Raw genomic sequence first — 14,702 nt, 5'->3', positions numbered from 1 at the left:
GAATACTCTTTTTGATAAAAAATCTGGGTTTTTTTTTTCAAATTCGGATATCTGAATCTCCAATCAGATCTCCGTTCGAGACGGAGATAAAGGACCGAAAATATATTCGATCAGGATGGATTCGGAGGTCAGATGGAAAGTTCATATTCGGATATGTCAATATCCGCCTTTGATCCGTCCCGTTACCATCCCTAATTAAATTGGGACGGAGGAAGCATATACGTCGACGTTCAGATGGGGTGGATGAGCGGTATTGGAAAACCGGGGTGGTTTCGTCAAAAGCGTTGGCGAATTCTATTTTTTTTTGGCGATTTCTAATTGGAGGAGGGTACTGTTGCTCAGTTTATAGGCGCGTGAGGCCACGTATTTTGTTTTTCGGAAGTGAAACAGTCGATGCGGGGGGGGGTCCCGCAGAGAAATTTATTATTCAGATATACTCCTATATTTCATCCGAAAAACACTAGCGTAAGTTCATAATCTATTCTAATCGTAATTCAAAATTTTAAAATTTCCAATCTGTGAAAAAACAGTCCTACAAATTACTACTATAAAATAATTTTTACCAATATCGGATTGAGCTAATTTTTTTCAGCAACCTGGAAAAAAAAAATATGAATAACTTACGATTTGATTCATCTTTGTATGACTTCGAATGAGCTCCACAATTTTTTTTAAAAAAATCACTAATTTCTTACTCATTTAATGAGTACCAAACATGGCATAAAAGCACAAAAGGGTGAAAGGAGAGTTGACAGCAAAATGGCGTAGTTTTGGGTCACTACAGTGACATTTAATAAATACTCAATTAACTACCGTATATGACTATTCCAATGATTTTACAACAACTCTTAAACTCATTTAATGCAACTTAGAATGGTAGCATTTGCCTTTTACAAAGAGCCGAATATGAGTTGAGGCCGACAGTCTTGATTTCTAACAAAATTTTAAGTGCCCCTGAAAACACCGTAAAAATGTCTGAGAAATTTAACGATCCGAGTCATTCATTAAATTTTAAAAAAAATTCGAGAGACTCCCAACAAACTTATCTTCTAGCCATATCTCTTTACCCACTAGAATTGCCCTTCGTCCATATATACAATTGATTCCTCTAGTTAAATAACACCCCTGTCTATATGTATATCGACCCAATGAAATGGTAAAAAAAAGCGACTTCAAAGAATAGGGAGAAGTGTGATTAGTGATGTTAGAGAGAGAAGAGAAGAATTCAACAATTTTTCTTGCTTTATAATTTGAGAGAAAATACTCTACCGATTGGGGAAAAAATTGAGAGAAATTACCATTAAACTACGAAATTAAGTGTTGGAGAGATTGTGAATAAATGAGGATTAATGCCAATTTTGTAGTTTTGTTATAGATTGCAGGCAAACTAATAAAAGTCTTCATAGTTGCATTCTTATCATTGAATTGCTTAGGAGAATGAAAAATTAATTCAATCCCAACCGTCGATCAAGATATGTAGGCAATGTAGGTCATTTTCTCAATATCGTTGTAGGGTAGAAAATTATATGAATATTTTCTGTTAAGTTCGCAATTTTTCCAATTGGACAAATTTCGATTGCCAAAAATTATTTCATAGGATTTAGTGTTCGTTGACTACACTAGATAAGTCTTTGTTGATGACTCCACTTGATAAGTCTTTGTTGACTCCACTTGATAAAAGAGAAGATGTCCAACCATAGATGTATATATTCCTAGCCGTCCAATGGGAAGTGAGTTTCACGTGCTCCCATGCTTTTCCTCTCGAGAAAATTTACTTCTGAATTGTGTCGGTTGTCCCTTGGTATTTTGTATGTAAAAAATTCAACCTAATAAAACAACCAGAGCATGTAAGTGCCGAATATCAGGTATGCATCAAGAACACCTCAATCCAATACCTATAAACTAAGAGTAACACTACAGGTACAGAAATTTTGGGACCGAATCCGGACCGACGGCCGCCGGCGAGCCATCTCCGGCCACCGGACGGCCGATCCGAGCCGTCCAAAAATTCTAAAAAAAAAAACCGAGGGGCCCCGCGCGGGAATCAACGTCATCCGAGGTGTGTAGGATGCTTGATCGGAGCACCCCTTTTCGTGTGTATATGTAAAAACATATACACACGAAAAGGGGTGCTCCGATCAAGCATCCTACACACCTCGGATGACGTTGATTCCCGCGCGGGGCCCCTCGGTTTTTTTTTTTAGAATTTTTGGACGGCTCGGATCGGCCGTCCGGTGGCCGGAGATGGCTCGCCGGCGGCCGTCGGTCCGGATTCGGTCCCAAAATTTCTGTACCTCTATCATTTTTGATAAACTAATACTCGATTCAATCGTCTAACTTTTCATTCAAATTTCAAACTCTTGTAATCTAGATGTGATTGGACTCGAACTGTTTGTATGAGACCCAGAATGGACCCCACACCGTGATCTGTGCACAAAATATGTGCAGTTGTGTTGGCTAAATTAGCTCAACTTTTGGCAAAATGATTGTGTGCGGCATGCCAGAAAAAAATAGAATTTATTCTTTTCAGATTAACTCAAAATAGCTAATTTAACCAGGCAATTATGTTATCCATTCGATTACCTCAATTAAGAGGATTTTCCTAAATGTATCAATCACATAATAGATTGATGCTCTTCAATCAGAAAAGATAACTACATATAAACAAGCTTGAATTTAATCGAAAGCAAGTTTATGTACAATTACTCTTAAGATTTCAACAAGAATAATACAGGAATATAGGCACACTTAAATTGAATCAAAAGCAAACCTATATTCGACTACTCTTTGGCAAGAAAAAGACGGAAAAATGTAAGATAACTTGAATTTAATCAAAAGTGAGCTTACATGCAAATAAGTCTTCAAACTTGCAAAATACTAAACTAACTAAATTACTCTAAGTCTTAAACTACTCTAGATCTCTGAGCAACCAGTTTGTATGGATTGTCAGATGATGAATTTTTATCCGGGGGGTTTCTCTTCAATTGCTTCTTCTATTTATAGATAATGGGTCTGTCTTCAATTCGTATTCTCCACGTTTTCTTTTAGCGCCCAAGTCTTCATTCAAACTTGATTTAAACTACCCTTCATTCCCTCCAAAAACGGTTGTAAAGGCCTTTGAATGGTTGTTTGACATGGTTAACTGGGTTCCTGCTTTTGTGCAACATGAATTAGTGCTTCGATATACATTATTCAGATGATTCACTACAAACATGACTGATTTCTTTCATAAAACAGGGTGCTAATGACACCGTTCGATGGTTTTAAGTGTTAATCAACGGTTGTGCTTAATTATCGTTTTAATTCCTATTTGTCGATGACCAAACGTGGTCGTTTCCAATCTAAGCGATACCGTATGCGTATAGTACTAAAATAACATCATCATTAAACCCATTGATCTTCTGTATCTCAGGCTTACTTACGACGTGTTTTGATTAGGTGATACACTGTTTGGTGCCACGTGTAATTTTTTTGTTGAGGGGCATGTTTTAGGATATAAACAAGTTGGCACAGCTCTTGGAACTTAAAGGGAAGAAGTAGACAAGAATGAAAAATCAAAAGAAAACCGCCTCCCTTGGTTGGTTCTCCAACAGATAGGACGACCATTTTTTTCTTATACCGAGCTTCTTCTTTTTTGATCCGCCTCATACCAAGCTGCTCAACGAAAAGTCATACGAAAAAGGGTGAGGCGACCTACATTATCTTGAGAGCGAACATTGGTTCCAGATCGCAAGTGAACTTTATATTCTTATAAAAGGTCGCACTTCGTATTTTGTTTCCTCTTTATTTTGGGTCAAGTGGAAAATCTCGCACTTTGTACTGTTTCCTTATTTTCGTTCAAGCGGAAATCTCGCACTTTGTAGTTTCTAGGAAGGCAATCTATATGCACAGTTTTTTTGGGGATATGGGGTAAATTCGGAATTTCACTTGCATAATTGAAAGCATACACTTTTTAGGGGGGTAAATTCGGAATTTCACTTGCATATCTGAAAGCACACATTCAGAATTTCACTTGCATAACTGGAAGCATACACTTTTGGGGTGGGGTACATTTGGAATTTCACTTCCATAACTGAAAACGTACACGATGAAACTACCCTATATATACCCCATCCTATATATACCCCATGGAATAAGAGACTTTTTCGTCATAAATTTCACCAATACATCCCTTCTCGCTTGTTTGGAATGGAAACCATGCCCCAATTGAGAAAAACATTGGCGCAGTTCTTTCAGAGTCAGAGACAGCCTCCGACTCGTGCAAATTCTTCCACCGAGCCCCCAAACCAGCCCCCTGACTTGGCACGACCAATTCAACAACCATTACCACTACCAAATGCTCAGCAGCAACAGCAACAGCAACAGAACAACCTCGATTTTCCCACACTAGTCGTAGCCTTCTGCTTGACGGGCGCAACTGAGATCGCCGTCCAATCACTCCAAAAACACACCGCTCACCCCCTATACTTCCACTCGTTCTGCCTAATGGTTGTGCTTGCATTTGCCTCTATCTTCATAGCTAAATACATAGCCCCAAAGCAACCCAATGCAGCCCGCGTGCTCAACAATCTTGGAGGATTCTTCGGGGTTACGGCTTTCTTCTTCGCTGTTACCATATCTTTTCCCCTTTGCCTCAGGATCATCTCGTGGATCATCTATGTGCTTTCCTTGCTAGCTATTCTCATCTGCAATCCCCCTCCAGCTCTCTTCCCCCTCTAATGCTTATTTCTCGAAAGGTGGATTGTGATTCCGAAATGTGTATTTTTCTCTATCCTATTTGCTTCCTCCCTTGAATCCCTTCCAAAACTTTTGTCCCGGCCACTGTGAACAAGTCTCTCATGCAAACAAACAAATCTACCGATCGAAGAAGACAAAGCTTCACTAAAATTGACTGGACTAGTTTATTTCAACATAGAATTTTCTGACTTGCTGTATTATATATTACTCCTTGTTTGGTACTCCACCTTTTATAGTACACATGTATGCCTATTTGATGTACACTCATAAATTGTTGAAATTGAGCATTCACCGTTCTTGTTTCCTTCTTTTTTTTTTTACTCCTTAACTTACAGTTGCAAATTAGTACTGTACTTGTTTTACCTCTTTGTTTGGACTTTCCATTGTTTCTAACTATGTTGAGAGAGAGAAAGAGGGAGGGCAAGAAAAAAGGTTCTAGTCCTCGTTTGTTTCTACTAACTGTGGACAAAGAGAGAAAGGCAAGAAAAGGTTGGAATATTTGGGGAGGCGGGGGGCAGCAGCGCGCTACTGTGCCCGAATTCTGGGCCCACTTCGGTCTCGTTTCGATAATCGAAAGCGTTCACTTCGTAGAGCTCGTCGAGTAAAACAACTATGCAAAAACTAAGCTTAATTAGATATTATTAAGTGCCTGATCGGAATCCATATAACTCTCGGTCCATGGGTTACAGTGGATTTGACCCAGTGTTTCGGATCCATTCTTTTCAAGATAAAAAAGTTCCAATCAGGCACTTAATGATATTCAATCAAGCTGATTTTTTGCATAGTTGTTCTACTTGACGAGCTCTACGAAGTGAACGCTTCCGATCATCGGAGCGAGATCAAAGTGGGCCCAAAATTCGGGCACAGCAGCCCCCCACCTCCAATATTTGGAGGGAGGAGGGGAAGAGAGAGAGAGAAAAGAATTTTACTTGATTATCTTGTCTTGCTGTTGTGGATATGTTCCCATGATTCGCGTAAATTGGCCACACTTGAGTTATCAGAAAAATGAACTTATTTGAGGGTGGCATGCACATAAATATGTTACTCCATAAGATTGGTTGCAAGAATGAAAGTATTAGTAGACTTGCCCCTTTACTTGTCTCGAAATTCTAACAAGGTTCTTCAAGGCACATATCTCGGTATTGCTAATATTCTACTAGTGGAACTGTTACGGAGTGTTTGGAAGCTTTTTTTTTACATTTTGAGTGTTCGGATGTTGATATTAGAATGAATATTCCTGAAATCTATTTCCGAAACTAACGGCTAGAGCAATAACACAAACATGGCTAGCTCTAATTTGTTGGGGGCCAAGGCAAAATACAAATTTGGGGTATTTCATACACTTTCCGTTCAAATAATAATAAAAAATCTTTCGTTCAAAAATTAGAGCTAAATTAACCTAAAAAAGCTACAAATACAAAACTCCAAAACTTATTCATTCTAACAAGTGGGATATACATATTTTTCTCCCTTTTGTCCTTGGTTAGTAGTAATTCTTTTTCTTTCATGAGTCTCCACCCGTGATAGTTCCCCTGTTAGTTGTGTATGATTTGATACGTTAGTCCAAAGGGGACCGATGAAATTGATATCGATGGGATACCGACGGGAATGTAGAGTCCACTTCGGGTCTTGCACCTGAAATCTGAATAAAAAAATAGAAAATTGGATCAAGCGCCTACACATATCGGATTGAACTGATTTTTCTCTGCCCACTCTTCTTTTTAAAATAAAAATTGTTGAACGGCTCGGATTATCCGTGCGGGATTCAGAGTGGATCCCGCATACCCGTTGGTACCCCATTGGTTTGAATTTCATCGATCGGTGGTTTGAATTTCATAGATCGGGCTCAATTTGATGTATCCATTCTTATAGAATTTAAGGCGAAATTTTAGTATGTAGATCACTATTATATCTTCCAAAAGTGCTATACAAATAATGGTTGTGTAAAACACAACACACAACCAATCTCTAGCCGTTCATTGCTGTAATAAATGGCTAGGATTCGCTTAAACTCTTCCCCATAAAAGTTAAATTTTTCCTTGGAAGAGTTTTTATAAAATCTAAACCGTCCAAATACATCTAAACGGTCAGAATTACATCTGGACCGTCCAAATACATCTTATCTATATTTGCACAACCGTTGTGTTGGTTGTGTGCGTAATTCTAACCATCCAGATGTATTTAGACGGTCTAGATTTTATAAAAACTCTTCTCAGGAAAAGTTTAATTTGATGTATCCATTCTTATAGTATTTAAGGCGAAATTTTAGTATGTAGATCACTATTATATCTTCCAAAAGTGCTATACACACAATGGTTGTGTAAAACACAACACACAACCAATCTCTAGCCGTCTATTGCTGTAATAAATGGCTAGGATTCGCTCAAACTCTTCCCCATAAAAGTTAAATTTTTCCTTAGAAGAGTTTTTATAAAATCTAAACCGTCCAAATACATCTAGACGGTCAGAATTACATCTGGACCGTCCAAATACATCTTATCTATATTTGCACAACCGTTGTGTTGATTGTGTGCGTAATTCTAACCATCCAGATGTATTTAGACGGTCTAGATTTTATAAAAACTCTTCTCAGGAAAAGTTTAACTTTTATGGGGAAGAGTTTAAGCGAATCCTAGCTATTTATTACAGCAATGGACGGCTAGAGATTGGTTGTGTGTGTAGCACTTTTGTATATTTTATTCGATGATTCAAGTTTCTTCAAACCATGAACCCTAATTTGCTCCTATCCAGCATGAAATGCGAAAAAAATAAAAACCGAGCATGCTCTTCCGCCTGTATGGAAGGGGCAACAAGTTTGCATTTTCATTTATGTCCAAAAATTGAACTGCGATACATGTAACAAAAATTGGGCCCTTTTGCTTTGTTGGGATCTAGTAATAAAATAAGGGAAAATAACGGCCAAGGACGTGTTTGATAATTAATACCCTCCAAGGACATTTTCAGCATTAAGAAATGTACTCAAATGTTCTCAGCATGTCCTTGACGGGTATTAATTATCAAAACACGTCCTGGGCCGTCATTTTCCCATAAAATAATTACGCTCAATACATGTTCCACCAAAATTTGAGCCTCTTTTTCGAGTTTGGGTTGGGGCCTAAAGCGGGCGCTTCCTCATCCTTCCCTAGAGCCGGTTCGAACAGGTAAACAGAAAATCAACCCCATACGTCCCATATGAGCATCCCATGTTCTCCAATCACGTAAGGAAAAATCATCCCTCACCATTTATCTTTCCTACCCTAACCCCTCCATACAGTGAGTTTGATGTTTAGTTTTTGTTATTTTAATTTTACTCTACAATTTATCAATGTATATTTTGCTTGGTACTCCCTCCATTACATATTAAGAGTCTCACTTTCTCACTTTTGTCATTTTTCAAATCAAAAAATCGACTACTTCTGTGTATAATTTTTCAAACTTTTTCGCACCATATTAAAGATATCGATTAGTACTTTAATTTGGTAACAAAAAAATTTCAAAAAATTATACACGGAAGTAGTTAATGGCACGACCTTTCGTGGTAGACTCTCAATATAGAACAGAGAGAGTATGGAATGAGATAATTTCTTTAGCTAAATTTTCGGACTTGCAATTAAATGGGACTTTTATTTACGTGAAGCAACTTGAGTATACCAATTTTAAATCAAAAACTTAAACAAAAGTGCTATAGGCCAAACAAATTTGTCTTTAAAGGATTAGATCGATGCATTTATAATGAATGCCATATATATTAAGTTTTAACCGATTCTAGGCAACGGTAAAAAGATCAACAACATATCAAAATCTGTTCTTCTGATTATACTCCAAATACTATACCGTGAGGGTCCTAACCAATTACCCACCCAACCAGTTCGGTTCAGTTTGAATCCATTGTGGGCTCTATCCAGGCCCACAACAATGATCGGAACCGTTCACTTTTGAGAAAATGAGGGCCCATGACGTATTTTGATAATTAATGCCCGCCAAAGACATGCTAAGAACATTTATTAATACTGAAAATATCCGTCATTGGCCGTCATTTTCCCTTCATTTTTTAGAGCTTGTTGAGAACATTGGTCACGCCAAAAATCACGTTGATCGGATATTGTTTGATATGATATCGAAATGCATTTATCTTTGGATAATTGTGTCAAATGGGTTGTAATCCAGTGTTACATACTTTTTTTTTTCCCAAACTTAATACATTTTGAAACCATATCAAACGATATCCAATCAACGTGATTTTTGGCGTGGCTAATGTTCTCAACGAGCTCTAAAAAATGAAAGGGAAAATGACGGCCCAGGGCGTGTTTTGATAATTAATACCCGCCAATGACAAGCTAAGAACATTTGTTAATGCTGAAAATGTCTTTGACGGGTATTAATTATTAAACATGTCCTTAGCCGTCATTTTCCCAAAATGAGAGGTTCCAATCATTGTTGTAGGCCCAGAAAGGGCCCACAACGGATCCAAACTGGACCGGTTGGATGGGTAACTGGTTAGGACCCTAGCCCGAATTTGTGATGCAATCATCCAAAGCACTCTCACACACACTCCTACCCAATATCGTGCCCGAGTCATGTAACATAGAATCTTGCCAATCGCCATAAGTTATGCAACTATCAACTCATGCTGCCCTTTGCTAGAATATTGTACTCCCTCTATCCCTTTTTAAATGTCTCACTCGTAACTCAACTTATTAAGAAAACATCATCATTACACCTTTCACATCAACTATTATCTCTATTTTTCCTATTTACCCTCTATGGAGACATCATCATTACATTTTTACTCAGTAATTTTTCAAAATGGAATATATACTTTTAGAAGCAAAATAGAAAATATACCAACTTTTACCCATTAACTTTGCAAAATGGACACTTATTAAAAGACAGCCCAAAATGAAATACTAAACTTTAAAAAGAGGATAGAGGGAGTACCAAATCACCAACTAGTACGGTATCTACAAGACTTAAATGTTCTTTCAGTACTTGATCTAGCAAAAATTTAATTGGGAAGGCAGAAATTAAAGTTACCATTCTCCCGCTTGGAGTGCTTAACGGGCATGCAGATGAATATTCAAACCCATTATTGGGAAGTATAACCGGCTGTTCGCCAATAACTACAATTCCCCTGCAATGAAGAAGCAGCTGAATCACTCAGGCATTTGTATCCCACTCCCAAAAAAGGAGGAAAAAAAACTTCAGGGATCAACATTCGAAAATGCAAAAATAGTTACTCCATAATAATAAGAACTCATAACTCACCAAACATTTTCAGTCTTCCCATTTGCATCAGTAATAATCCAGTGTCTTCTGAGAAGTTGAACGGGATGATCTGAGTTATTCGTAATTCTTATTCTATATGCAAAAAAGTATTGGCCTTTTGTCGGCTGGCTTCGGCCTTCAATGTACACGCTCCTAACTTGAACCCTGACTCCCTGAAAATTTTCAAATTCAACTTGAAATATCAATGGTCGAATTATTTTCAGCAAGCTTTGTTAACTCCGAGGAGAAACTAAAAGTTCAATTCAAGTCTAAAACACTACTAGGACGAACCACAAAAGCAACGGAGTAAACCTTGTCGCGGATCAAAAAAAAAAAAACCCTTGTTACTTTAAGCTCCAGATGTGATGAAAAATAATGATTTGTTGAATTTAGCAAGTGTGAAATCTAGTGGAAGAGTGTAAGCTGAATTATAGTCTTTGAAGAAGCTATCACAGTTGAATACCAAATCAGTCCTTTTTGTGGTACACAGCCAGAATATATAAAAATAGATTCTTCCAGTTTACTTTATATATAAACTAATGATGCATTAGTTTTACCACTTCTTTTTCACTACTAAGAAGACTATTGTACTGGTTGAGACTTGAGATAGTGTTAATGATTTATTGTCCAAAGAGAAAATGCTAAATCCAAACCCGAGGACATTATGTGTAGGTTGAGGAATGGTAACGACGACAAACCGATTTGTTTCAATAGGCAAACACAACTAAAACTCCAAAACGTTCGGTCAGATATCCAAATATGTAAATGATGCAGTTTGTTAAGATTCATAGAAGTGACAACCAAAAATTGACCCATAATATTACTAATACTTAAGACCCCCAGAGTCCTCAGAAAATGATGTAACAGCTGTCGTGCCAAAATATGTTAAGATCATTAAATGAATCAATCTATAACAAGAACATCTCTCAATGTATTGGTCCGGCCCTACTGACAATATCCTTCCACTGTGGCTACCCATAGTCATGTCTTTTGTTACCTCCTAAATCCATATTCTCCTTCGCCTCCTATACTTCTTCAACTATCCATCTACCACATCTATCAAGACACTCCTTATAGGTAAATAATCAACCTACAATGTACATGGTCAGTCCGCCCCTTACTCCTTCCCCATTGATTTATTTCTTATTTTATCTTTGATTTGGTAATATCGATTCTCCATCTCGACATTCTCATTGAAGCTAAAGTCATTTCATTAACAGGATTTTTCATCAATACGTTCAGTAAATGTATACCCCAGTAGAGATTCTATGAACCTCTATCATAATTGAATTAAAAGATGAAAATTGGTAAACATACAAATAATTTAAAAGCTACGGTATATAGAACATGAAGAAACATCTAATGCCATTTCTTAAAACACATCTTATCTTTATCTCTTCAAAGCCTGTTGTGCCATTATGAAACAACTTGTCAACATTTGAGCAAGTACCTATTTATTTAGCAAAAGTAAAACCCAAGGAAAAGACAGAATCATCTGAGACACAGAAAGCAAAAGTAAAAGTAAAACCTAAGAACTTATTAGCACGAGAAATCCGATGGTTTACCCACCAATGTCGTCGCATCACTTGAACATTTCAAGAGAGAGTGCGGGGCAATATCCTTCAGTTCATCACGGTACCTAGCAGCATCCTGAAAGGAGATGAAGAAGAAAGAAAAAGTTTTAAAAGTAAAAACAAAGATGCAATGCTGGCTAGATATTTTCTGAAACTCAAAAAATGTAGCATAGTTCATAATCCCATTGCAGTTAAGAGTTAACATCCAGTTGCATGCTCAGCTGTATTGATTAGTGGAGATACATAGAATCATGACACATAAATATTGTCATTGATCACAAAAGTACAAAAGAATTGGCCCTTTATGCAACTCTGTTATGTCCAGATCATTTTGATATTATTGGAAAAAAGGCATGTCTTAAGACAGAAAAAATAACCAGGAACTTATCAAAGCGACTAGAGCTAAAGAAAAATTAAAAAAAAATGAGGACTAGGAGAACATGTGATTGAATGAAAACATCAAGGTTTGCGCAGCAGTTCAGCCTGTAGTAGGATAACCTAGATTGAAGCACCCTTTCATTTTACTTTATTTTTTCCCATTGGCTTGAAGCACCCTTTCATTACAATGACCAAAAACGCCTACATAATGGACTTTATGAACATTCGTTCTGCTTGTTCGAAACTCGCAACGAAAATAGTACACACATTAGAGGCTTAGAGCATAAAAGTTAAAAGTATAACCACGACTTTTGACATACAACAATTAATTGTGCAGACACCCAACTTACCCCGCTTGAGGAAATGACAGTTCAGTAAAAAAAGAAATGATGGAGGATCAATCACAAAAAATACTATGCACTGCGCATTACACATAGCCTATTGAACATAAATTCTGTGCGTCACTTAAACCCAAATCAATTATCTAAGACTGAGGCAAACACACGATGAAATCTTTTCTAATTTCCATGTAAGACAAGACCTTACCGATCACAATAAGACATCATTAAAAATGAATTCCCACAATAATATAATTTCTAGTAACATAACAAGCATTTACTGTACTTTCCAGAAAAATGCCAATTAAGGAATCAGCATATGGTACCTCAAACCTCTCATTAGCAACTGCCCCCTTAATTAATCTACAAAGCCGCAAAATAGGTTCTTCTTCCGCAAATAATCTCAGTGAATCACGAAGTCTAGCTGCCTCTTTGTAGTCCTACAATCAAATCAAAACCTAGAGTATCATAATCAATCATAAATTTAAGAGTGGAACTGCATAAAAAGACCCCAATCTACACATACAATTATACACAAACCGATGCAAAAGACAATATAGGCTTAGTTTGGATTGCAGGGATCTTGAGGGCAATGAGTGTGTGATTACGGATCTCCACATTTACTACACTTTTTAAACTGAACGGAGGCGGGAAATGAACCCTATCGTCCATCCAACTAAATCTTAAATATGAACCCAAACTACGTAAGAATCCTATTCACATCCTTCTTCAGGATAATCTAAATCTTAAATTTGAGGCTTGATGTATGGGAAATTTTAATCCCATCTTATTTTTGTCAATGCCAGAATTTTTAATGCATCAACCTTGCGCCCTACACATGGTACAAGTCTTTTACTCACTACAAAAGCTGGCATTAACAAAAACAGTTTTGAAATTAACACCCGACCGACCCCAAAAAACTATTCAAATAAACTTCTTGAATAGATATTTCCTACATGAAATACTGAACTACTCCAAACATTTGAATTCGATTCCTCCTTCAGTAGATAACTTCACATATCAGATTGTACATCATCAAAATCAAAATGCATGCTCTAGAAAACCTAAATTATCCAACACCTCTTCTACATCAACACTCACCAAAGAAAATATCTATTATCTGTTACTGCCGATTTCAATTACAAAAGGGAACACTTTTTCATGGTGTGAACGGTGAGTTTGAGGCCGACTCGCATTTTTATCCCCTAAATTAACCCTTCTAACTCTTTAACTGCCTAAAAAAAAAACTTCTTCAGAGATTAATCGAAATTGAAGATTTTCCTCTTTCGCATAATACGATTTGCGCACGCATCGTGCGCCCGGCCAACTAGTATGCTATAAAATTTACCTCAGTTTGGCAGCAACTTCCATTTTCTGTTTCAACAGAGCGTAAGTCTGGCTCCGAGACAGAAACGAACTCTCACTCTCTCTCTCTGACCTTCCACCCCACCACTCCCTCCTCCGCCGCTGCTAATAGAAGCACAAGCGGTGATTCTCAATGTCCTGGCGCGATTCCCGCAATTCAACCACTGCCTCCTCGTCAGCGCCTCGAAATCCCGGAGTCGCCCCGGCCACGACCTAGTTGCCGTCGTGCCCGGATTGAAACCACTTAACGTCTTCATATTCAACGAGGTCATCTGAATCTAACTCGGGATTTTCTTCCACTTTCTTTTTTGTTGAAAATTTTTTCGGCTTTTTCCTCCGAGTGGTAGTATCAGGGAGCGAAAAACAAGGGAATTCGAACAAAGGCAGAGAGGATTTGGTAACGATTTTCGTCCGTTGTCGTCATTTTGGAGGGGCGGGGGGTTGGTGGGGGGAGAAACTTTTTGGTATACCCGGGATACCGTAATTTACAAGAATTTCAAGTGTAATTATTCCTCTCCAATTCATATTGGCGCTTAAACAATCTCTTTTTCCGGCACAAATGCTAAAAGGTAAAACAACTGTGCTACTTGCACATATGTTTTTGCACATATATTTTTGTGGGGCTCATATTGAGATTTCACAAAAATGATCCGAATCGTTCATCTTTTTAAAAATATTTTTCTGAAGGGTTCCTGTAAAAAATCAATTCCAACAGATATTGGTAAAGGCTTTCTTAGAATTCGTAGGGCAAAACAAAATGATATAGTCATTGTAGTTTTTGTTTAATTTTTGGCTATTCTAGTTTTGTTAAATCTTTGTGCTTTCAACGGAAACTTTACTATTGTTAAATTTTACTGCGGACCTTTTATTTTTTGGAATGGTCTAAATCCTCATAATTTATACTTTACCTTTAAATTACAATTAAAAAAATAAACCCTTGAAACATGTAGTTACTTATTCATAAAATAATGATCTTTTTTTTATTTGGAGCTGGAAATATTAAAAAATATAAAAATAGATGAGAAGATAGCAAAAAGATTAGCAG

General features: G+C 37.2%; 1 protein-coding gene across 1 annotated transcript; it reads right to left on the bottom strand.

The window, feature by feature from the left end:
• Nucleotides 1-5,730: 5,730 nt before the first annotated feature.
• Nucleotides 5,731-13,929, bottom strand: LOC131309635 (uncharacterized). Its single transcript, XM_058336244.1, has 7 exons — nt 13,731-13,929; nt 13,641-13,687; nt 12,619-12,732; nt 11,572-11,652; nt 10,003-10,175; nt 9,772-9,868; nt 5,731-6,372 (listed from the first exon to the last, which is right to left on the bottom strand). Exons 1-7 carry the CDS (start codon nt 13,927-13,929, stop codon nt 6,178-6,180), a joined length of 906 nt encoding a protein of 301 aa, XP_058192227.1. The 3' UTR covers nt 5,731-6,177.
• Between the last annotated feature and the right edge of the window lie 773 nt (nt 13,930-14,702).

The sequence above is a fragment of the Rhododendron vialii genome, chromosome 12a (genome assembly GCF_030253575.1).
Source record: "Rhododendron vialii isolate Sample 1 chromosome 12a, ASM3025357v1".
Lineage (NCBI taxonomy): Eukaryota > Viridiplantae > Streptophyta > Magnoliopsida > Ericales > Ericaceae > Rhododendron > Rhododendron vialii.
Note: the sequence above shows the minus strand (reverse complement) of the source record. Positions and strands in the feature narration are given on the sequence as shown.

Coding starts and splice junctions, on each gene's coding strand:
- LOC131309635 (XM_058336244.1), bottom strand. CDS start 13,929: ATGACCTCGTTGAATATGAAGACGTTAAGTGGTTTCAATCCGGGCACG. Junction 13,688..13,730: donor AGGGAGTGGTGGGGTGGAAG/GTCAGAGAGAGA, acceptor TCTCGGAGCCAG/ACTTACGCTCTGTTGAAACA. Junction 10,176..11,571: donor CAAGTGATGCGACGACATTG/GTGGGTAAACCA, acceptor GAAAATTTTCAG/GGAGTCAGGGTTCAAGTTAG.